Below are 26,387 nucleotides of genomic sequence, written 5' to 3'. Positions count from 1 at the left end.
ACAGAGAGTAGGGTAGCGGCTGCTTAGGCTGGGGGCTGGCATTTCAAGTATACAGGATTTCTTTTTGAGATGAAAATAGCTGCAAATTGGCTGTGATGATGGTTGTAGGTATCTGTGAATATACCCACTGAACGGTACACCTAAAAGGCTGAATTGTTCGGTGCAGAAGTCAGAGCTGGGCTTAGGCTCCCGGCTCCAGGACCAGGGCCAGCCCTGGGACTCCACGTCAGGATGAGGATTTAGTAAGAGAAGGTACATACGCTTCTCAGTGGAGGCCATGGCACGGTTTGCTGAAGTCTGAATGAATAGATAAGAAAAGTTAGATTTAAAAGGAAAAAAACAACAAGAATCAAGAACTGCTAATGGGGAATTTGTAAGATGGATAAGAGGAAGGAGATACACAAAACACTGACGGTTCACACGGGGGGACGGGGAAAATGAGGCTGTCGTCAGCAACATCTTAAAATTATGACAGCTAAAATCAGTAGGGTGGTACATGTTCTTGGAATGCTTTCCTGGGAATTCTTTATCTGTCAGTCTCTCTACCTACGTAACCTATCAGTTTTTTTCCGATTGAAGAGGTGATGTCCACCTCACCCTCAGAGCTGCTCAGCCAGTTCCTCTCACCGACTGTCCACATAGAACCAGGCAGGCTGCAGCTCCCTGGGAAAACCCACTCCCTGGGTCTGAGAAAGTCAATCTTGCCAAAAAAGCAGGTAATCTCATTTTTCTTCTCCTTTGTGAATGGACTAATTACACTGTTTGTGGCAAACTCTGAAAGGAACGAGCAGTTGCCCAACCAGCACAGGGGTGTGATGTTGCCGAATTGCTTTCTTTGGGAAGAAATGAAATGGGAAGACATTCAAAATTAAAGCCTAAGGTCAAATCATGAAGTCTTGGGGCGCCTGGGTGGCACAGCGGTTAAGCGTCTGCCTTCGGCTCAGGGCGTGATCCCGGCGTTATGGGATCGACCCACATCAGGCTCCTCTGCTATGAGCCTGCTTCTTCCTCTCCCACTCCCCCTGCTTGTGTTCCCTCTCTCGCTGGCTGTCTCTCTCTGTCAAATAAATAAATAAAATCTTAAAAAAAAAAAATCATGAAGTCTTTCTCTGGCACTGAAGTGGATTCATGAAATCTAAGTGCTTAGCTGAGGAAGTCCAGGCTGAAAAGCATTTGCAGAAACTGACCTCTGAGCTTTACATACAAGTTCAAATTCAAAAAGGCAGAACGAGGCAAAAGTCTTTTAAAACCCTGCAATACATGGCTGGTGATGGGTATTAAGGAGGGCACATATTACACGGAGCACTGGGTGTTTTACACAAACAATGAATCATGGAACACTACATCAAAAACTAATGATGTACTGTATGGTGACTAACATAACATAATAAAATAAAAAATAAGATAAGACCCTGCAATACATAGAAAATGTCACTGCATATTCATGTGCAAGCACATATGTTTTACGTGCACGATGGCCCATTCCCTTGGAGTCCCACTGCCATTTTGCACCAACTTTATCCATCTGTCTGTTCCTTCTTTCGTTCATTCATTCATTCCGTCAGTTCTAACCGATGGCCAAAAACCAGGTACAACAGAACAAACAATCCCAAATTTCATTTGTCACTAGATAAAATGGTACATATTTGTAAGTCTTTACTTCTAAAAAACTTTCAAAACTCAATTTAAACCAATTTGCTGGTGTTTTAAACTTTCATTGTTATTCTTCACTTTAAAAAACAAAACCAGTCATCTGTTGAAGGGCATCTCGGCTCCTTCCACAATTTAGCTATTGTGGACAATGCTGCTATGAACATTGGGGTGCATATGGCTCTTCTCTTCACTACATCTGCATCTTTGGGGTAAATAAGATGTTGTCGATATATACAAAGGAATATTATTCAGCTATCAAAAAGAACGATTTCTCAACATTTGCTGCAACATAGACGGGACTGGAGGAGATAATGCTAAGTGAAATAAGTCAAGCAGAGAAAGACAATTATCATATGGTTTCACTCATCTATGAAACATGAGAAGTAGGAAGATCGGTAGGGGAAGAAAGGGATAAAGAAAGGGGGGTAATCAGAAGGGGGAATGAAGTATGAGAGACTATGGACTCTGAGAAAAAACTGAGGGCTTCAGAGGGGAGGAGGGTGAGAGAATGGGATAGGCTGGTGATGGGTAGTAAGGAGGGCACGTATTGCATGGTGCACTGGGTGTTATACACAACTAATGAATCATGGAACTTTACATCAAAAACCAGGGATGTACTGTATGGTGACTAACATAATATAATAAAAAATATTATTATAAAAAAAATAAAAAAATAAAAAAACCAAACCTGGTTTTCTTTTTCTGATTCATATTCTGTCTCAGGAAGCTGGGGCTATGATTGGCCGTTCTTGGCAGATGTTTCCTAGATGGTTGCTGGACTTTTAGCAGTATCTCTCTCTCTCTATTTTTAGTACATATTGATTTTTGTAGCTCATGAGGCAAAGAAAAATCCATATTCCTCCAGACATAACAGATTGGCATAAAAATAACAACAAATAGGCTCTCAATTTTGTATACCAGCTGGCATCCATAACCACAAAAGTGATAAACAGGTAAGAACCACAAGATTCAGAGTAATAGGTCAATAAAAAGGAAACAGAAGTTAAAAAAAAATTGTAAATGAAAAACTCATATGTCTACTCATCTACAATTTTTCTGACCCTAGTCTCAGAGATATTAAAATGTTTCTTTGTACATTTTATAATTTGAGATTTGCTCCAACTCAAGGAATTATACAAATGTCAGTTTTAAAATAGTTGCTTGCTGGGGCGCCTGGGTGGCACAGTCGTTAAGCGTCTGCCTTCGGCTCAGGGCGTGATCCCAGCGTTATGGGATTGAGCCCCACATCAGGCTCTTCCGCTCTGAGCCTGCTTCCTCCTCTCCCACTCCCCCTGCTTGTGTTCCTTCTCTCGCTGGCTGTCTCTATCTCTGTCGAATAAATAAATAAAACCTTTAAAAAAAATAGTTGCTGGCTTTTATTATTACGACAAAAGAGTAATCTTGATGAACTTTCCTAATGTCATTATCCTACTCTAAAAAATAGCACAGCACCACACAAACTGAAATCCAATGGCCTAACCAGTTCCAATGTCAAGGGAGTAAATTGCCGGGACACACGTGGCATAATTTATGAATAGGCAGCACGCCCCATACCCCAGAGTCCTTCTGTCATCTGTCCCACCCAACCCCAGGTATTACTGATGATATCGTCTCCCTTTTCTCATTACCCAGACTTTTAAGGACTATAATAAAAAGACATACACCATGTAGTAAGAGAAAGAAATTAAAATGCCAATGATGAGCAAGGTTAAGCTCGATTCTTAAATCCAACTTGTATATATCAGCCACTCCCCACACCAGAAGGACCTGTCCACCCAGCACATGCTACAAGACTAGGATCAATTATACAAAGAGTCGTGTTCAGATTGGGGTTTCTCTCTCAAAGAGGAAGCATATCCACCAAATGTAGTCATTTGTTTATAGAGTCAGTGAGATTATGGGAAATTTAAGTTTTTGATCAGTTTTCCCTTGAAATTTTCTTTATTAAATATTTAATTAGGACTATTATATATTTTTTCATTCAATCTTCAAATACTTTTTGAAAAGAGCTGGACAAAATAAAAGAGTACATTACAGTAGTAAAAGGCACCATTATTTATCAAGTTTCATAGGTTTGTGATCCAGGGCAAGTGACATTATGTCCCTAAACTTTGATTTTGTCTTATGGTGGTAGCGATAGTTCCTACTTTGGGAGGGGTTTTTGAGCACCTCACCACATGAAACAATGTTGGAAAGTGCTCCATAGAGAGCCCATTCTCACCATTCAGTAGCTGTCATCACCATGAAAATACTGAATCCCTGATCCCATTCTTGACAATTCCCTCTTCTTCCCTCTTATCTTTCAGACTTGATTACAAAGTTCTTCCCATTTACATCTAGACCTTCCTCAAATATGTTTCTCTTCACCTCCTTAATCCCAGCTACTCTGATCTAATATAGATGAATGAATGAAAAAGCGGTCATTCTTTTAGTCTGTCAGTCTGGCAATGCTGCGGGCAGTTGGATACACACATTAAGTGAAACTCAGAGGGGAAAGGAGCATGCAGGCCACAACGACACTAAAAAGACATCTTTCTTTCTGTAGGAGACTATTCACCCAACTCCATTCTACTGGACCTGTGTGACTTGGCATGTTCAACCCAAATGTGGAGACACATCTGAAACTAAAGGGAAAAAAACAAACAAGAAATTCACATTTTATGAATTCAATAGCCACATAATTTATGTGTACAACATCCCTGTTTTTTCTTTCACAATTTATCATCATCTCATTTGCTTTAGTCTTTTTCCGGTTAGATTTGCATCCTTGTCCTCAGTCCCAGCACAAGGCTGGGCTACATCTGACCACATTGTTTACCACCAAGGATCCAGTGCCCAGAAAGAATGTTTAACACAGATAAGAGCTAAACAAGTATTTGTCCAGTTGATCTCCCTTCCTCTTCTCTTACCCCTCCTTTAAAAGCACACCGCTGCCATTTTGAGTACATTTCTAAAAGTAGAAATCTGGCCCAGACCATTCAGTGGGGAACAGTCTCTCCAACAGGTGGTGCTGGGACAACTGGATAGCCATGTGAGAAAGAAAAGAAAGGAAGAAAAGAAAGAAAGGGAGGGGGGGAAGGGAGGAAGGAAGGAAGGGAGGAAGGAAGGAAGAAACTGGACTTTACCTCACACCATATACAAAAATTGACTCAAATGAATCAAAGATTTAAATGTAACAGCTAGGGGCGCCTGGGTGGCACAGCGGTTAAGCGTCTGCCTTCGGCTCAGGGCGTCATCCCGGCGTTATGGGATCGAGCCCCACATCAGGCTCTTCTGCTATGAGCCTGCTTCTTCCTCTCCCACTCCCCCTACTTGTGTTCTCTCTCTCGCTGGCTGTCTCTATCTCTGTCGAAAAAATAAAATAAAATCTTTAAAATAAATAAATAAATAAATAAATAAATAAATAAATGTAACAGCTAAACTGTAGCTCTTATTAGACAACATAGGTGTAAATATTCATAACCTTGGATCAGGCCATATCTTCTCAGACATGACCAAAAGCATATGCAACAAAAGATAAAGTTGAAAAATTGGGCTTCATCAAATTTATAAATAGTTTATGCTGCAAACAATGCCATCAAGAAAGTGAAAAGACAACCTACAGAGTGGTAGAAAATATTTGCAAATCTTACATCTCATAAGATACTTGTGTCCAGACTATATAAAGAATACTTATAACTCAATAATAAAATGACAACCCAATTTAAAAATGGGCAAAGGATTTAAATAGATATTTCTCAAGGAAAACATACAAATGGCCAGTAAACACATGAAAAGATGTTCAACATCACTAACAATCATGGAAATGCAACGCAAAACCACAATGAGATACCACTTCACACCTCCTAGGATGGCTATAACAAAGAACACCGATTAGTTTTGGCAAAGATGTGGTGAAATTGAAGCCTCATACATTGTTAGTGGGAATATAAAGTGATATAGTCACTTCAGAAAACTATCTGGCTGTTCCTTTAGTTTTAGAAAACAGATTTACCATATGACCCAGCAATTCCACTCTTAGGTATATACTCAAGACTATATACATTCATACAAAAACTTGTACATCAATGTCCACAGAAGCATTATTCACAAAAACCAAAAGGTGTAAATAACCCAAATGTCCACCAACTAACGAACAGATAAACAACATGTGGCATACCCAATTCTAAGAAGTAAAATGGCACAGCACGGATGACCCTTGAAAACGTTACGCTTCGTGATAGAAGCTAGTCACAAAAGACCACATATTACATAATTCCATTTATATGGCAAATGTATCGAGACAGAAAGTAGACTAGCAGTTGCTGAAGGCTGAGGGTGGAGGGGAATTGAGAGTGATTAGCAGGTGATAAAATTTGGGGGGGCGATGAAAATATTCTAAAATGGACTCGTGACAGCTGCACAATTCGGAATACTCCAAAAAGGATTAAATTGTACACTGCAACTGTGTGAATTGTACCGCATGTGAATTCTACTCAGTTAAGCGGTTATTAAAAAGTACATATTGGAGCACCTGGGTGGCTCAGTCGGGTAAGCATCTGACTCCTGATTTTGGCTCCGGTCATGATCTCAGGGTTGTGAGACTGAGCCCCACACGTCAGGCTCTGTACTGGGCGTGGAGTCTGCTTAAGATTCTCTCTCTCCCTCTGCCTCTCCCCCACTCCCACTCTTAAAAAATAAAAATACATATCTGATCACATCATTCCTTGGTTAAGAGTTTTCAAGGCTGCCCACTGTGGTCAGGCTCAAGTACAAATCCCAAGGTGACTGACAGATCCATGTGACTGTGCCCCAGCTTGCTCAGTTTGCCTCACTCTCCTCAACACAGTGCAGGCGCCTAGTGGCTGCTCGATGAACTTTAATCTAATGAACCAATTTTATGGTAGCATTCAGCGGTACCAGTCGTCACTGAAGCCAACTTGGCCCTTAAGAAGGGACATGAACATGAGGAAGGGAAAAACAAGATATGCAACTTTCAAAGAAGCATTTATTCACATGTCCAGTCAATGCTTTTTTTTTTTTTTCCTATTTCTAGGGCCCAAGTAGAGATCCTATGAGCGTGCTGAACTCAGAATTACAAGCTAATTCAGATACAAAAGGCTCTTTGTTTTCTCCTACGGCTTTTATGTTCTCTTACGTTGACATCTATCTTCTACACGCACGTAGGTAGACCAGCTAAGCAGGTGCCTCTGAATTAGAAGACTAACGGAAGGAGAAGAGTTGACTCTGACACCGTAAATATTTTCTTTTCATTGTTACATCATCAGTGTTGTCAGAGTAACTTCAGCAACTGTCACAAGAAGGGAGTTGGCCGCTTTCTGGAAAATAAAGGTTTAGGGAGAGTATCACATCTTTCATTCTTTCACAAATATTTATTGAGCACTCACTATGTGCTGGGAGTCATTTTAGGCACTGTGGATGGAGCAGAGGACAAAAGACGAAAAAGTCCTGCTTTAATGGAACTTACATTCTGTGGGGTGGAAAAACAGTATCAATAATTAAGAGTATAGTAAGTCAGGTAGTGATAAATGCTATCCTTATTTACGCTAAGGAAAGAGGGAGGGGCACTAATTAGCCAGGTATTCAAGGACACGCTCACAGAAAAGCTAGTATTTGGGTGGATGCCTGAGTCAAGGGAATGTGTTCGCCATGTAGCATCTGGGCTGAGGGCTTTACAAACAAAGAGAACAGATCCCATAAGGGTCCTGAGTCAGCAGCCTGCTCAGATTGTGGAGGGACAGAAACAAGTCCAACGTGGCTGGGCATGGTAAGCAAGGGCAAAGCAGTGTCCCACTGAGGCCTTTTATTCCGAGAGAGTTGAGAAGCCTCTGGAAGGTTTTTGCTTGTTTTTGTGTTTGTTTTAGCAGGAACATAGAGCTTTTCTTGTCACCAAACTTGAGACCAATCAAAGCTGATGGTTAAGGGTAGACACAGAATCTGCCTCAGCCTTCAGCCTTAGAGAAGCTGGTGTCTTTAAGAATTCAATCTATATACTGAAATTCAAGAGACGAAGCAATGAATTCGGAATTGTACAATCCACATAGTTTTTACTGTCCAGCCCTTCCTCCTCCAGACCACAAGTGCCACAGAGACGGGGGCCATGCCGATCTCTTCCCCCATGGTATAATTATCTCCCCAGGACAAACCGGGAGCTCACGGAAGTATCTGACAGGAAACATTGTTGTAACACATACCTTTAATTCATTCAGCATATATGCAGATTTCATTTTGATTTTCATTTCTAGAAGCACAACGTGACCTACATTTGAAATAATCCTTAGGAGATTTTGCAATTTGCTGGAATAGCAGCAGAGAAAGTACTAAGGTCTAAACAGGAAAATTCACAAATTTTTAACAGCCACTAGGTTCAGGTCGGGCTTTCCTAGAATCGTGACTGAGAATCTCCATTTAGGGCAATGAGGACCTTTAAATTTTTCTACAGAATATCTACATGAAAGCTGCAGCACTCACAGTAATACTGGTTAACTTGAAGATTTTCAGAAGTGGGTTAGTATAAATGTGTTCTAAATCACTCTCCTTTCATACACAAAGACACGCTTAAGCAGCACAATGCACGAAAACTGGTAAACATTTCTAAGCCAATAAAACTTACCTCTTCATTCTATCTGAAGCAACAGACTTAGTAAGAATGATGAAATTTGTTACACATAATTGTAAAAATGTCTTTCAAATTGAAAAAAGAAGCAATGTCTGCTTTTTAAAACTTACATTGGAACTGAAATATGGGATGAACAAAGCTGGGAACTTAATGAGAGAGAAACAGGCATCTTTTGGGGAAAAGAGGGAATTCTGTACAATGGTCACTGTCTATGTTTTTAGGGATTAAGTTGTTAAACTTACCTTAAAACAAAATCAATCAGGCTAATCCTGGGGTAGTTTTAAGGGAAGACTGGTGTAGTAAACTAAATACAATATTACATTTTAGCGCCATGAAAATATTCCTTACTTTTGCTTTTACCACGTAAAAAGACTCATCCTTTGTTGGAAGGGCATAATTTTATTTTATTTTTTTTTAAAGATTTTGTTTATTTATTTGACAGAGACAGATAGCCAGCGAGAGAGAGGGACTGAGTTAATGCGCAAACCTTCACCTTCAGCATTTTTTTCCTGTTCTGAGTGTGTCCCTAGAAAGAGGGATTTCCTACAGGGTCAGTCCTCCGGGCTCTGGAGTCCTAGAGGCCATGGCGCTAACCAATGAAGATCATCTCAACACCTTGAAGGTGAAGACCTACTTGGTCTGTGCAAACCAAGAGGAGTTCAAGAATCTTGTTCTCATGGGGGAACTGCTCACAAAACCCTGGCTCAGAAACCGGAAGTCAAACAGCAGCCTAGTCAATATCCTATTGAAACAAAGTAAGTTAACAGAGGAGAGCATGTCTTTGGAGTGGCTGCTTATAGGTACTGTTTCATACCTCATGGAAATTAACATGGGAAAAGAAGTGCCTCCTCAAAATCAACTACAAATAGCTGCCATTTCTTTGTGGTTAAAAAAAGTGGGGGACCAATGTGTTCTATGAATGAAGATGACCACTTCATCTAGTGTCCCAAAAGGACGTGTCATTCAGTCTCCTAGATTGTTCCAACTGTGAGAGTTATAGTCCTTCTAAAGTCTCGCCCTTCTCAAATCCAGCTTGGTTCATCTATGAGGCAAGTGTCTGCCTCTCCCCATATTTGAAAACTTCTATCCCTATCTGCAAAAGGCAAATAGAGCATGCCTTCATTGGAAAGTGTCCCCTGATTAGACAAATTCCGATAATAAATACTGGAACTTACAGCTTTATAGTATCTAACTTTCAATCAATTCTTATCTTCTGCACGTATGGTTTTATGTATTTTCTAAAGGCACGTTACTTTCTTCCACAAGAACCATAAGCTAAGGGAGACCATACGCTAAGTATCTCTGACTCTTTCTCATTTTCCTCCCACGGCAGCACAAACTATAGTGACTGATCCAAAATGGTCATTCCATACATGTTAGTTAGAAAGCAAATATCCAAGAAGACATTTTCCATAGCTTTAGACAGATGAACAGAATATCACAGTGGAGATCTGGACTTGGTGGACACCCACCTGCACCAGACCTGAACCCCTGGCAGCTGCTAGAGATTATACAGCACCTAGAAATGCTGGAAATTAATTCCTCCTCTTGTATCCCCTCTGACGTGTCCTGTCCTACAGCAGGTCTTAACTTCTCCCCTGTCTTACCAGACCCAACTACATTCACTTGCTCACTAGAAGTTATTGATTCTAATTCCTTAATGACTGCTAATTTGGATCACAGTCCATTCCAGAAAATCTGGAAATTTAGTCCAGCAGTTGGTTGAATATCTTCTTTGTGTCAGCAACTCAGGCTACCACCACCCTGCTTGAGGTCCCCACTATCGTGAAGTTGAAAAATTGAAAGGGCCTCCTGCCTCACATACACAGTCTATATGGACCTTCAGGTTGTTGTCTTTCCTAAACACATGCGAGCTCTGCTTATCTGCACAAAAACACTTCGGCCCCTCACCATCATCTTCAGAGTAGTTTTCCAGCATCAACTCTGAAGTTAGGTTGCCGGGCTTCAAACCTTGGACCTACAAGACTCAGGGTAAGGTGCTTAGCCACCTGTTTCTATGCTCTCCAAGCTATAAGGTAAGGATTGTTAAGTTTCCCCTCTGCAGGACTGCTTTAAGGTATCTCTGAGGGTGTAGATGTTAAATGCTTCCAGACAGTCTGGGCACATATGACAACTTGAGTGCTAGCACCAATAACATCAGTATTTCCCACCAGATACCCAGCCCTTGAGCTAATGACACCCCCTCGTCTTCCTAGATTTGACTTTTACAGTACCTCACAGTGATCTGTGCTACCATTTGTCCTTTACAGGCTGGCCCTCCCGCCACACTGAGTCCTCTTGGCATTTGTGTTTACTCGTCCATCTTCATCAGTAGACACATCCTTGGCCGGGCCACAGTGCGGAGCCTGGGCAGGCCAGCAAGCTGATGCAGTTACCTGGGCCGTCATCCCGAAACCAGCTTATTCCCCCAAAATAACAGGATCCAGTACATCAAAATAGATCTTAAAATAGGCCTAGAAGATGTAGGAAAAGTCCTCTTGTTCTCCACAATTTATCTCAACACACTCACAACACTTAATCTAAAGAAATCTTTGACTAGAAACAGTCTTGAGTATAAATGGAGAAAGGCAAGACACCCAACAATGGACTCACACCCAAGAATCTTTGCAGCAGTTTTCCAACAAAGGAAACATGAGCAGAACCACAGGAAACCCCTACTTTATTTCTTTCACTTCTCTGATTATAAATATTTTCAGACTTGACGAGATGTTGGTATTAGCACTAAAGCATCCATCATTTATTATTCTTCGAGTGGCCATGTTTATGCTTACATGTGTTAACATACAATTACAGTTACATAGCAATATCAATTCAGATTCCAAGTGTTGTTCAAGTAAATGAACATCACTCAGCACTTGTTTTCCATTTTTTAAAAAAGCTTCACTACCTTCTATGTTAATCTTATAATAACTTATTCCCAGATTTTATCATTCAAAATTCATAGTCAGATGTGAGCACAGAGTTTGAAAAAAACATTGAACATATCCCTACCCAAATACTCAAATTATCTATAAATAAGCAAGGATCCCTGTTGTAATTTTCTGTTTGAGAAAAAAAATTCAATGTACATTCGTCATGATTTTACAAAGAAAAAACATGAACCCAAGTTTCAGTTATCTGTGAACTGACAAAATACCATAACAGAGGCCTGCTAATTTCTCAAGCTCCAAAATTTTCAAACAACACCTATCCACTAAAACAAATAAAAGTAAGGAAAAAATGCACAAATGATTGACAGATGGTTTTAACTTGGCACTTGTATATTTGAGAAAGGATTATCTTCAAGCTGGTGTATTTACTCTGGTCTTTAATGACTGCTATGTCCAAGTGGTGAAAGGACACTGCTATGAATACTTGCTTAGCAGGAGAAAAATGCTGGCTCTGTGTTTCTCAAGTGACCCAGGTGTCAAGGTTTTGATGGAATAGTGGGGGCAAGGGTAGTTGTCTGTCCATCCGTCTGCCTGCCTCTTTCCATTTGCTGGCCTATCAGGAACAAAGCCACTGAAGCCTGCTCGGCCCTGGAACGGCGACGGAGCTCAGTTAGCTGATTAACAGGAAACAACAGAAACTACATCTTTCAGCAGACGCGCTTAGCCTCTGCTGACCCAGCAAAGCTGTGCAGATGACAATGGTAATAAAGCTCAGGCATCACCAACCATAAAAGTCAAACCAAGCCCAGCTCCCAAAATTGGGCAACTTCAGCTAGCTCCATCAATCTGACATATCTTTTGTTGTTGACAACATACCTGTTGCCCTAAGCGGGGCTGAATATAATATTTAAGGACCTAGAGAAACCAAGGATGGAACCATTCATTTTTTGTCAGTTGTTTCGTCTTTCAAGTTAAACAAGTGAGAAACTGAATCAGAGACGCTTCGAGCAGAGAGGCCCTCCTACCATGGTGACAGCATGGATGGACCTGGAAGACATTATGCTCAGTGAATTAAGTCAGTCACAGGAGGACAAATACCGCATAATTCCGTTTCTGTGAGGCATCTAAAAGGGTCAAAGGTATAGAAGTAGACAAGCAGTGGTCACCGGGAGATGGGGGAGAGGAACTGGGGAGTTGCTGATCAATGGGTAGAAAGGTACAGTTACACAACAGTGAGTTCCAGAGATTGGCTGTACAACACAGCGCCTCCAGCTGACACTAGAATGTTGTGCACTTAAAAAGTTAAGAGGGTGGATCTCATGCTGAATGTTCTTACTGCATCCAAACACACACAAAAAAAAAACAAAACAAAAACACAGAAACACTACCCAAACCAAAGGGACAGAAGGGAACTTTCGGAGGTGATGGCTATGTTCATTACCTGGATTGTGGTGATGGTAACAAGAGTGCGTATATACGTTCAAATTCAAATTGTACATTAATTATATGCAATTTTCTGTATACCAATTATACCTCAATACAGCTGGAAAAACAAACAAATAAGCAAACAAACAAAACAGAGAAGGCTTCAATCTGTGTGTAGTTGCTAATTGTAATCCCAGGGCTCCCTGTTCAAACTGGAAACAGGAAAGCTTCCGGGTGGAGTATTCCTGATGGTTTTCAAAGTCAGAGGACGAATCCCGGCTGTCAGAATCAGGAAAGGGAAAGCATCGATAATTCAGCAGGTACTAAATGAGGGAAAGTGTCAGATGTATAGACAGGAAACTGGAAAACATAATTTTCTTTGGGACCAATTAACGTAAGAGCTACTTTGCATACTCTCGATCAGAAAGGTGTCAATGTTGTCAGGAGAAGTGAATTTTTTCCTAATGAAAGTTAACATGACACTTGTATTAATGAAACACGTTCTGAACTACTTCACAGGAAAAAGAACAAAAAACACCTTAAATACAAATACTATCACAAGGCAAGACTTGGGGATATAAATATTCATGACATATTGCACATGTTCAGTTAGGTTCTATTCTTGACTTTTCTTTTCATGGTTTGTTTTTCTAGTAGGAAAGATGCCAAATATTATGAGCTTCTACTTCAGAATTCTGGACCCCCGTTTGACCGAACATCACCTTGTTTCATTTGGCAAGCACTATGGTCAAAAATGACACACACTGATGAATTAATCATTCGTGAAAAGAGGAAGAAACACAGGAAAAAACTTGAAAAGTGATGTGTCTATGAGCTCTTCTGGCATCTCATGTGGGCTCCAGTGTGTTGAAAGCAGCTGAGGGGATAGATGGGAGATCACACAGACCCTGTTACCGTAATTCTTAGACTACTGCCTTACAAGAAGAAAGGGCCTCGTTACTTCCGCTGTCCATTTTGTATCTAGGCTTCTGTACTGACCACACACTAGTGTGAAGATTGTCAACCCAAGGGAACTTCCACCAACCACTTCTCAGCACTGTTCAGAATGACAGCTCTACTACAGAAGAAAAAAGTGGTATAACACCAATTTTATAACCAAAAAAAATTTCCTAAGACATGTGCTCCCAATTATACAGCATATTATTATATATCAAAGCCTATTGCAAAATGCCCCTGTTTGAGATTTCCGTCTCGTTCACATGCCACAAGTGCTAGCTTTTAATTTGGATTACTTAATAATGGATTTTCTTAAAGAAGAGCTTTCTGTATTCCCAATCTTATACTAAAATATGTGCCCGCAGTTCATCACATGTACGGTATTCCTCACCAAAGTATTTTGCTAGTTTGGGACACAAGCAACAAAGGTGACAAGTTAATTTATTTTTCTATTTCTCACCTGCAGGAGTTATATGTAAATAGTGATCATATGTCACTTTTAAAAGGCTGGAGAAAAATAAAAAAGTATTAAAATCCTTAATAGTCAAGCGTTGATATTCTAGAGTGATTGGTATAAATTATTTCCTGCAAGAGTTATTTAAGATAGAAATAGTCCTCCGCTTCTAAACATAAGTCATCATGAAAATTGGCTTTGATTCCAAGAAGTTTAATAAAATGTTTTTTTCTAAGCTAGAAAGAATTACTTAGAAAAGGATTCCTTGTTATACTTTGTGTTAATACTGTGAAGTCTCTAGATATGCCAGTCTATACCACAAGTAAGCTATTTCTACACAGTACAGAATCTACGTCAATCTAATTTTCATTCTGAATAAATACTGGTCAAACCTGTGGATGGAAAAACATTGTTTAAACTGCGGGCTTTTGGATATTGTTTTTATTCAACATGATGCTGAGAACCATTACATCCTGGCACGCTCACCTTTAGCAGAGCAACAATAAGGCCAGTTAGGACCAAATAAAATTGCTGCAATCATTCAAAAAATAGCATTCATTTTAGAGCTAAACGGAAAAAAAAAAAAAAAACCCTGTCTAAGAATGAGCTCTACCTTAATTGCATTTAATCAACAAATGGGGAAACACGCTAAGCTGTAATCCAAACAACCCAAGGATCGGTTTACAACCTCGACAAGTTAATAATGTTCTCTGGAATAAAACATCAACGGAGGAAGCTGACTTATAACTAAACACGTATGATGCTGAGAAATCATATCATGAAGGAAACTAAAGAAAAGTTTTATTTTTGCAAGTGTATGATTGGACCCCTTACCAATGTGAAGGCCAACCAAAACACAATCAGTGGTACAATTCTAATTAGTGCGTCTGAACTCTGTTTTGATATCATTCTTGTGTGTGGTTCACAGGCTGAAAGATACCACACACAAAATGCATAATGTTCTAAGATTTCTTATTATCCATCATGCCTCATTAATGTAAAAAGCTAAACTGGAGAGGAGAACAAATTAGAAGAGCCAGTTCTTTTCTACCCTAAGTTGTCTGAAGGTAAGACTGATGTACAGGTTTTTGGATGCAGGCTAAGTGAGTCACAGACTTAAAAGAGTCCAGAAAATGAGTATAAGAGTGAGCCAGCTATGGAAATGATATACCATCAGTGTATAAAAATGCTGTGCTGATTTCTTTTCAGATCCTACTCCTCTACATATCTTGTCACAAAGTAATCTCTTAACTGCTCCCCTTTCTTAATGAGGATAATAAGCCCCAGACTTTGCTGACTAAATGGAGGAGAACACATATGTCCCTGCAGGGAGTGAGCTACGGATCACAGCTCTCTCACTCCAAATCAAATAACTTCACTCTCTTAGGTGAAGGGTACAAAGCCTTCTGCCAATTTTTAGGTGGCTTGTTCTTGAATCCATTATTATTTTATGGAAATCATCAAATGTCTTTGCAAAGATTTAGCTATAAAAATCTTATTACACTGATAATAATAACAGTAAAAAAAATAACCTGTTAACCCAAATATCCAATCCATAGATTAATCACTGTGTTTTTATATAACAGAATACTTGCAAGCTTTTAAAAAACACTTTGTATTACTTTTTGACGTAGAAACTAAACCTTTATAACCCTTTCTTTTCAAGATTTGTTTATTTGAAAGAGAGAGAATGTGTGCGTGTGTGAGCACAAGTGGGGGGAGTGGCAAGGGGAGAGAGAGAGTTCTCAAGCAGATTCCCTGCTGAGCACGGAGCCCGACATGGGGCTTGATCCCATGACCCCAGACCCTAAGATCATGCCCTGAGCCAAAATCAAGAGTCAGATGCTTAACAGAGTGAGCCACCCAGGCTACCCTATCACCCTTTTAAGGGCTTATAGCCTTTTTCATTTCACATTTTGTGAATAAGCTAACCCATTTCCAATAAAGAGTATTTTTTTTTAAGATTTTATTTATTTATTCGACAGAGATAGAGACAGCCAGCGAGAGAGGGAACACAAGCAGGGGGAGTAGGAGAGGAAGAAGCAGGCTCATAGCGGAGGAGCCTGATGTGGGGCTCGATCCCACAACACCGGGATCACGCCCTGAGCCGAAGGCAGATGCTTAACCGCTGTGCCACCCAGGCGCCCCTCCAATAAAGAGTATTTTAACCAAAAGAGATCTAGATTTAAATACCAATTACATGGTGCACTGGGTGTTATACGCAAGTAATGAATTATGGAACTTTACATCAAAAACTAGGGTTGTACTGTATGGTGACTAACATAATATAATAAAAAATTATTATTAAAAATAAATAAATATGGGGCTGTCTCTATCTCTGTCAAATAAATAAACAAAATCTTTAAAAAAATAAATAAATAAATAAATAAATAAATATAAATAAATACCAATTGAGAACAGTGATGAACTCTGGTTGGTGGGATTGTGAATTCTGTTTTCTTTCTTCTTATCTGAATTTTCTAATTTTTTTCTACAAGAAATATAAATCACTCTTAAAGTTAGAAAAATAAACACCCAAATTTTTTAGAAACATTCATCGTGCCCATTCCGCTTTCTCCTCTTGACTGTATTTCTATGGTATCACAATAGGTTCACACATGCTTATCTTTGAATCTACCCCAAGAGACAGAAGTCGAAACACATCCAAGAAAATAAATGATGTTTTCCGAAACCCTTCATTTGCACATGCAGTGGGAATCCCTGCTGTGCTGCTTTCCTCCCACTCCATCTCCTGCCCAGAGACATACAGCCATAAATCATGTCTGCTAATATGGCAGCACTGGGGACAACGAGCATCACCTGTGTTTGCAGGGAACTGTGGCGGGGCCATCAACTGACTTCCTCACAAGGGGAACCCTGATGATTCTTTCATGACTCTTTTCCTGATGATACACGTTAACTTTCAAAATTTCTGAATGTTCTCAAGAGGTCAAAGACAGTCCCCCACACCCCACGAACCCAAGTCTGTGCCTATAAAATTTATCTACATTTTGACAAAACTAAAGAACCTCAAAGAAAAAGGAAAAATGAGAAAACATGAAAGATGGTAGTTCCAAGGACACCAGGAAGAGAGAACAGAGAACCCCTTCTTGAACGTATAAAAAACGGTTTACACATTTTCAACAGGACATCTTGGAGAAAAGCAGATCCTACACGCTAAACAGGTTTAACCAAAATCTAGTTTGAAAAATATGTTAAAAGCAAAAACTTCATATAAAACTCAAGTACTAACAGTAATAAACACTTGACTATAAATTAACTGCCACAGCCGGGTGCTGCTCATATCTAGGATAAAGAGACAATGCCTCCATTACTACTAGGTGAGACAGTGTAATTGTACCGAGGCCTTTATTTCTTCACTTATAAAAACAAAGATAATATTTACCGAGGATCAACAAATTAAGACAGTGCAGTTTCTGACTCAATATAATAATTAGCTCATATGATTTAGTCTCTTACAGTTTCCTTAAATCAAAATCATGCCTCTTATGCTACCAAAAGGCTCTGGCAGCTGAGAGGCACGTGGTACCATCATCTGAGACAGTAAATTCAGAAAACCAGTAGAGAAGACCAGAAGGAATGAGGAGGTGCACAGATGAAGGTGTTATGACTAATTCAGTTCATACATTTTGAATTTAAGGTGTCAAAAGAATGTCAGTGTGCAAAAGTCTCAGATGTGGGTGGAGCTATAGATCTGTGGCCCTAGAAATGGGTCATGCTGGACACGCCGACGGATTGGGGAAGCCATCTATTCTCAACACCAAATACCCATTAGAATCAACCAGGGGGTTGTATAATCCCTAGAGTTCTGATTTAATTGTCCTGGGGTAGGTCCTGGGAATCCATCTTGTTTGTTTCTTTCCATAAAGATTTCATTCAAAATAATGAAACTTTCATTCAACTTTTCGTTTTGTTCATTCAATAAACATTTCATTTACATGGATGAATTATTTTATTCTTTTTTTTTTAAGATTTTTTTTTTTTTTTGACAGAAAGAGAGAGCACAAGCAGGAGGAGTGGCAGAGGGAGAGGGAGAAGCAGGCTCCTTGCTGAGCAAGGAGCTCCACGCGGGACTCTATCCCAGGATCCTGGGATCATGACCTGAGCTGAAGGCAGACGCTTAACCGGCTGAGGCCCTCGTTTCTTTTTTTTTTTTTTTTTAAGATAAAGTTCAAATCACATAAAACTAGCCATTTTAAAGTATATAATCTCAGTGGCATCTAGTATATTCACAAATTTGTGCAACCACCGCCTTTATCTACTTCTAAAACACTTCCATCATCCCAGAAGGAAACCCTGCACCCATTAAACAGTCACTCCCCATTCGTCCTCCCTCAGCCCCTGGAAACCACTAACCTGCCTTCTGTCTGTATGGACTTACTCTGATTATTTTATTAATGGAATCATATTAATACATAATCTTTTGTGACAGCTTCTTTCACTAGGTATGTGTTTGAGCTTCATCCATATTGTAGCATGTGTATCTGTGCTTTCTCCTCTTTGTGTCCAAATAATATCCCACTGTATGGACATACCACACTTTGTTTATCCATTCATCCATTAATGGACACTTGGGTTGTTTCTGCCTTTTGGCTGTTGTGAATCATGCTGCTATGAACATGAACATGCAAGTTTTTGTCTGATTACCCATTTTCAATCTATGGGTTGACACCTAGCAGTGGGATTGCTGGGTCCTATGATACTCTCATTTTTAAATTTCTGAGGAAAACAAATTGTTTAAGTTCTCTTGGTGATTCAGTGTAAACCTGGAGTTGAGAATCACTAATATAGAAGGTAAATGAAGTCATGAAAATAATGGAATGCACCAGGGAGAAGAGATGGTGGGAATACGATAAGGCCAAAGGCGAAACCTTGGAAATAACAACATTTCAAAGGCTGCTGAAAAGATCCCATAAGGAAGACACACACGTAGGAGGAAAAAGAGGTGTCACAGAAATAGAGGCAAATCCAGTGGGGGGAGCCACTGACATCGGCTGCTGAGGAGGGGTCAAGAAAGAAATTGAGAGTCTGTCGCATATGGCAAGATGGAGGTCACTGGTGTCTGGGGATCTCCTGGCTTCACTGAGGCCCTACTTTCAAGGAGTTGAGGCCCACATGAGATGCAAAGTTGAAGAGAGGCGAGCAGTGTAACATACTCTTATTCACTATTCCATGACACCAAGAAATATACAGGACAGATATCAAGCCTACCACAAAAATGTTATTAGACCAACAAGTTTCTACCTCAGCGAATGATGTGGCGCTGTGCTTGGCAGCTACAACAGTAAGCCACAGTACAGTACTGACCTGTACCTGTTTGGCTGACCTTTTCATGACCTTTCTAGGATTCTAACTACATGGAAAATATTTGGGTATAATAATATACAATTAGCTAAATTGTTTGGTCTAATGCCAGTGAAATATTTCACAAATTATTATATTATTTGCCCCATTTTCTGCCTAAAACATTGTTTTAGCTTAAAAGTATTTATCAGTTTTTATAAAACATTCACTGGTCTCTGAATCAATATTGATGGCTAACAGTGCTTCATGATTTCCCTGAAGTTATTTTCCAAAAGAAATTATTTTCTTCTATTATTAGAGAAAAGGGTAACCTTTACAATGATTCATTTTAAAGATGAAAAGTGAGAATTAAGGTCAACCTTATGTTTGAAGTCGTATTAAATTCAACTTAGGTTTAAATTCTCAATGAATAGTAAGCAACATCTGAAGTACACGAGTGCTTTTATTTAAAAAAAAAAAGTATGTGTTGGTTTTTTTTTTTTTTTTTTTTTTTTTTTTTTTGAGTATGAGACCAGCCAAGAAATGTCTCCTCGAGCGGTAAACTAGTACACTATCCTAGATTCCTTTTTTCAATTAGTGCTTCTATTCTGTAGACAGTAACAGTATTTAATTTGAAATTTCCTCTTTCTGTGCCAATTCCAGTTTGAACTCCTTCCTGGGAAGTCTTTGAGTGCACAGCTTTATGTGACACACAAAGCCCTCTGAAAGCAGCCAAAGAAAGAAGGGGGAAAAGATGTTTTTCTTTAGTATCAAGCACCTGGCAAGCAAAGAACATGTTCCTGTAAAGCCTTGAAGGCATTCCTGCTCTCCCCAGAGAATCCAAACGGTCTCGTTTTGATTTCCCTTTGAAAAACCATGAAGTGAGAGCACGTTTGCTTTGATTTACAGTTTACCAGACTTTTCCATGTTGTTTCTTGTTGCTTGTTTCTGCTCACCAACAAGTCAGGGTTATGGCCCCTTGACCAACTCACAGCTGGCAGGGAGAGGGACTCCCTCGTCATGACTTCTGGCTCGGGGTGGGACAGTGACATCCCCCAGTGCTAAGGACCTCACAGAAATCACGGACCTACTCAGCAGCTTTATAACACGGACACAAAGAAGAAATTACAAGAAAAGAGGATTTCACCACAATTCCTCCCCTTCTTGCCATTTGCATGTCCCTGAGTTAAACTGCCCAAATAGAGCCCAGGAAAGAAAGCACAGTATCAGCTACTTAACAAAGGGAGCCATTAGACAGGACACCGAAGCACAGGGTAAAAGAATAAACAGATACATTGGACTTCATCAAAATTAAAATCTTTTATGCTGTCAACAATACTTTCAAGAAGACGAAAAGACAGCCAATAGAATGGGAGAAAAAATTTGTAAACCATATTTCTGATAAGGTACTTGTATCCAGCGTACATAAAGAATGCTTAGAACTCAATGACAAAAAGACAAACAATCCAATTTAAAAATGGACTTGAACAGACCTTTCTCCAAAGAATATATACAAACGGCCAATAAGCATATGAAAGGATGCTCAACACCATTAACCATCAGGGAAATGCAATCAAAACTATGAGATACCACTTTACAACCACTAGGCCAAACAATGAAAAAGACAGATAATAACTGATGGTTGGATGTGGATGTGCTGGTGGGAATATAAAAGGGTGTAGCCACTTTGGAAACCAGTCTGATGGTTCTTCAAGACATTAAACGTAGACTTACCAGCTGACCCAGCATTTCTACTCCTCAATATATACCCAAGAGAAATGAAAACAGATGTCCATACAAAAACTTGTACATGAATCCTCATAGCAGCATTACTCTGGTCAAAAAGTATAAACAATCCAAATGCAAATCAAGATGGATGACTAACAATGGTATATCCATTAGCCATACAATGGAATATTATTCAGCTGGGAAAAGGAATTAAGTACTGATATATTCTACAACATGGATGAACCTTGAAAACATATGCTAAGTGAAAGAAATCAGAAAAAGACCACATCTTATATAGCTGCATTCACATGAAATGTCCCGAACTGGCAAATCCTTACAGACACGAAAGCAGATTTGTGGTTGTTTAGCACTGAGGGAGGTTGGGGGAGGGTGAAGAAGGATGGGCACTGATTAATAATAGATAAAAGGGTTTCTTTTGTGGGTGATTAAAATATTCTAAAATTGGTTGTGGTGATGGTTACAAAACTCTCTGAATATACTAAAAGCCATTGAACTATACACTAAATGGGTGAATCGTATGATAGGTGAATTATATCTCAATTAAGTTGAGATTGAGAGAAAAGAGATTGAGAGAGAGAGAGAGAGAGAGAGAGAGAGACGATCATAAAACCAGGAAGCATGGCCTTTCATTTCCAGATGCTCTGGTCATTCCTCACTATCCCAGTTCCCTTTTAGCTGGACCAAGTTCCCTGACGTAGACATAACACCAATTTCTCTTCACTGTTTCAAACACATTTGAATTTGTTCCTCACCCCGAGGTTCTTGAACATCCAACAACCACAACGCTACACCTTCCCTTCTACCATGGAGCCTCCACCAGCCGCCACCCCAGCTCTCCTTGACCTTTGATGACATGTTCCAAATTACAGAGAGGAATCAAGAGAGCAGGATAAAATGAGAGAGAACTAGCATCATGTGAAGACAGTTCAGGGTTCTGAGTAGGGAGATGTATTCATGGGGAAACAGCAACAAATTGTTTGGTCTCAGATAAGAACCACTGGGAGTGGGGGGCAAGGTTGGGGAGACAAGGGAGAGACTTTCCTAACAGCTTTCCCCCAGACTTATAGGCCATCCCAAACAGGCAGTGTCATGAGAGGTCTGGGTAGAGAGGCATAGCAGATGATGTCACTAGAGACTTTTAATAAGGCAGAAGCAGCAAGACAATCTTGTCAATGCGACAGCCATTATTCCGAACAGACCATGATCAAATCCCCAACAGGCGTTCTTAAAGGATTAATGCAGGAGGAATTTAAAAGCATCCTGATAACTAATTTCTGACAAAATACCCAAGAAGACAATGTATAAAAACTGTGTAACCATAAAATATAAGAGCAAGCATAAATGAGATTATTAATGCAATGATATGGATTGTGCATTTAACCATGTACCAGGTAATGCCTAAGCACAGTGTTTTCAGAAATAAGCAGCTCTCCTCTCACCTTTCAAGTTGTTTGCTGAACAATCAGGGTGGTGCTGCACATCTTTCTAGTAGTTTATTTTCTTTATAATTCTGACTCTCAAATCTTGACTATCAGAACTGGACCTCACATAGCCAGTAGTCAATGGAATGTAGCAATGCCCACCTTCAAACACCTTCCCAGATTTCGTGAAAAAACAACAGGACTTCTTCAGCGGAAACTAATTTAACACTGTATGCTAAGTAGTTGGAATTAAAATAAAAACTTAAAAAAAAAAAAACCCAACAAAGTTGTCTGGTTAGATCCTGACATAAAAATTTGGTATAGCATGGACCCAACCAAAGTTCCTTACTGACTGACTAGAAATATCCACTGTATATCCCACAGGTCTTGGAAGCTGAGCTCAGATATCCAAAACCAAGGACCCAAGTACGTAGGGCTCTTCTCACATCCCACACCTGCTCGTGGCAGACTTATTCCCATTAATCTCCCAGGAGAGAGACCCTGACTCTTCTTTTATCTTCTCAGAAGACAATAAACCAAATTGTAAAAAACACTAACGGCTTCTCCGCAAATCTGTGAATGGACACTTAAACTAGTATTTTTATTTTGCTGACTTTTTAAGTGAAACTTGACCCCTATAATTTCCACGCAGTCTTTTTTAATAAAAGCACAGGAGATAGCCACGTTGGAATGTGAACCACGCACAGCCCGCGCATGCCTACCTGCAGCATATGACCGCTTTACAGGAGAGTGCCAAATCCAGGAAGCTTCTCCTGACTTCAAAGGACAGCGCATACTTCAGTGTGTGGCCATCAATGATGAGGGCTACGTCATTCTCCTTGCCCAACAGATTCCCAAGGTCAGTGCAGTGCTGCGTAATGGCTGCCCTTGTTGCCTGAAACAAGAGGGGGGGGGTCATGTTTTTGTGTGTTCCATAGATCAAAAACAGAACTTGAGAAAAAAATCAAAATTTCCTTAAAGTGAGAACATGCCCATTCTAATGTAAAACATACAGAGTTCAATCTGATGTGAGTGTATATAAATGCACATTAAAATTCCACTGAACTGCCTGCTAGGTCTCTTTTATGGGTGAAAACATCCCCTTTAATGATATTTACATTTGATATTTACAATAACCTACTCTGGTTGCTGTCTAGGCTGAACTAGAGCTTTCCAATTCTTTTCCATTGGAACTTTCATTGCTAAGGTTCTTATGACTGCTTTTCTCCCTTCTCCTTTATACTACATATATATTATTCTCGGTGCCTTTAGAACAGGAAACACCATATAAACAAATGTGTAATTTTTTTTCCTAAAGATAAAATTGTTAAAACCTAAATGGCAAATATTTCTCAGTTTGCAAAGACAATCTTTAAACCCTCCAAAAGGTATTAGGGGATATGCACAAAAGATTAATTTCTATCCTCTGCTGAGATCTTCAGATTAAAACACTTCTTTCCATGGGTCATCAGAAGAAGACACAAACTGATCATTTTTTCATGTTACAGAAAATATCTAATCAAATTAAACATTTTAAAACAGCACTTTTTAGGACCTTACTACCAGCCTAAACAAGTGCCTTGGTGTGATGTCTTAATCAGATGCAATTAAAGCACAGAATCTATCTTTGGATTAAAAAAAAAAAAAGGAGATATGTCTGACTTCCCAATGAATTTATGACTATGACTAGTATATCTGGTTCAAATATAAGAATGAAATTTTTAGTTTATAATTAAAAAGTTGATCAGGGGAGCACAAAGTCTGCTGAAATTATTCTGTCTGGACAACCTTTGGCTATTAAACTACACTTACATATAATTTACGCCCCTGATAACATAAATTACCCTCTTGAAGAAATATGTCGAATGGACAGGAATCTTTCTACCTCTAGTTAAACCGAGGATCAGCTACCATCACAAAGCGAGGTCCAACTGCTATTGTCTTACTGCTCAGTTTTCATTCTCGACAAGACACTTGAGACAACACTTATCAGAAAGATGTGTCTGAGGCATATTTGTGGTCTAGAGCTCCGTTCTGTGGTCAGATGGCCCAAGGTCTGCTCCCAACCCTCTACTTAATATATCTGTGACCTTGGGCAAATCACTTAGCCTCTTTCAACAACAATTCTTTCTTTTTTTATAATAATATTTCTTATTATATTATGTTAGTCACCATACAGTACATCTCTGGTTTTTGATGTAAAGTTCCACGATTCATTAGTTGCGTGTAACACCCAGTGCACCATGCAATACGTGCCCTCCTTACTACCCATCACCAGTCTATCCCATTCCCCCACCCCCTTCCCCTCTGAAGCCCTCAGTTTGTTTCTCAGAGTCCATAGACTTCTTAAGTGTAAAACAGAGCTAAGAATAGGTACCTCATAGCACTTTTGTTACGAACAAATGAACTAATCGGTACCACCTGCTTAACACTCAGCTTGGCACATAATAAGCACTCAATGAAGCCCATTCTTCCTCTGGTTACTATTTATGAATTATAGAATTTCCTACATCTAGGGAAATACACAGTGGTGCTACTTTAGGCGGTGACTAAATGCCATCACTGACAATGCCTTCTTTGTCAATGTAATAACAGAAGCATAATTGATGGAAGAGTGTCCTAAGAATAAAAGTTGACTTTTAGTAAAAATAAAGGAAACTTTATACGTTTTCACTCTTAATTAGTTGCATAATTCTGAATCTCAAACAAAACATCTATGTTTACCTTATCTGTACAAACAGCCTGCCCTTTAGAATCTGGGTAGAAAAAATCCCACCCACTCAGGGAAATCCCGGTGTGGCAGCCTGGGTGTGCTCAGCGGGGAGCTCAGACAAGTCTGGGCAATTCTGAGGAGTGTGCTTGCCGGGGGTCTGTCTGTGGTGGACAGAAAAACCTCCTGGGAAATATTTTACTAAAAGGGATGAGGCAAGCTATGCTGATCTTTTCCATGGTCAACATGCCAATACTGTCGTAGAGGGACCGTCTAGCCCAGTGTCCGTTACTCCCGTTGCCACCCCCTCCCCATGGACTTATTCAGGAAAAGGGTGAAGAATACGAATCTCTGAGATAAGGAGACCCCTGCCTGTGGCGTCTTTGTAAGGCAGCACAGTACAAATGAAGATATGCAGCAGTTAGTAATATTATGAAGGGTACTTTCTCCACATGGGGGTATTTCTGGCCCACTGAGAAAGACAGACTGAACCCTTCTTCCTCAGCTGAGTGTTGGCAGCTGACTGCCTGTTGGTGTGTGAGGCTCTGGGGCACGAGCAGGGAGGGTGCCCAGCACTGGGACTGTGAATACCAGAAATGTGGTTACTGAGACATAGACAATCTTCCCCTTCCCCCCATAGTCAGTCAATCAATTGTGTAGGGAAGGACCTGAAAGGGAGCTGGAGTTTCAACAGCGGCAGGCAGGGACACAGAATCACCCACGTGGCCCATCTTCCTGAGAACTTCCTATGCCCACAGTGGCCTGGGGAACACGGATGATACTAAGTTGAAATATTTTCAGGTTGGACCACGCAAAGTGCTATGGACAGAATGTTCGTATCCCCCGAAAATTTAGACATTGAAACCCTAATCCCCAGTGGAAGAGTATTTGGCGGCGGAGACTTTGGGAGGTCATTAGGTCACAGGGAGAAGCACTCAGAATGAGATTAGCGCTCTTATAGGAAGCTACCAGAGAGTTTCTTCCTTCTCTCCCTTTCTCTGCCCCTCCAGCCACAGGAGGACACAGCATGCACACAGCCAGTCCATACCCCAGGAAGAGAGCACTTGTCAGACAATGGATCTGCCGGCACCTTGATCTTAGACTTCCCAGCCTTCAGAACCATAAGGAATAGATTTGTGTTGTGGAAGCCACCCCGTCTATGGTATTTCTGTATAGCGGACTGAGCAAAGACAAAAGCCAACTC

General features: G+C 40.1%; 1 protein-coding gene across 1 annotated transcript in view; it reads right to left on the bottom strand.

The window, feature by feature from the left end:
* Positions 1–26,387, bottom strand: part of ATP8A2 (ATPase phospholipid transporting 8A2) — a 498,496-nt gene that overhangs the window by 283,489 nt on the left and 188,620 nt on the right. Inside the window, exon 23 of the mRNA XM_034663775.1 lies at positions 23,196–23,368. Within this exon, the coding sequence (XP_034519666.1) occupies positions 23,196–23,368 (173 nt within the window). The remainder of the gene's footprint in view (positions 1–23,195; positions 23,369–26,387) is intronic.

Source organism: Ailuropoda melanoleuca, chromosome 7, assembly GCF_002007445.2.
Source record: "Ailuropoda melanoleuca isolate Jingjing chromosome 7, ASM200744v2, whole genome shotgun sequence".
In the NCBI taxonomy this organism is placed as follows: domain Eukaryota; kingdom Metazoa; phylum Chordata; class Mammalia; order Carnivora; family Ursidae; genus Ailuropoda; species Ailuropoda melanoleuca.
The sequence above is the reverse complement of the archived record's forward strand: the minus strand, read 5'-3'. Positions and strand labels throughout refer to the sequence as shown.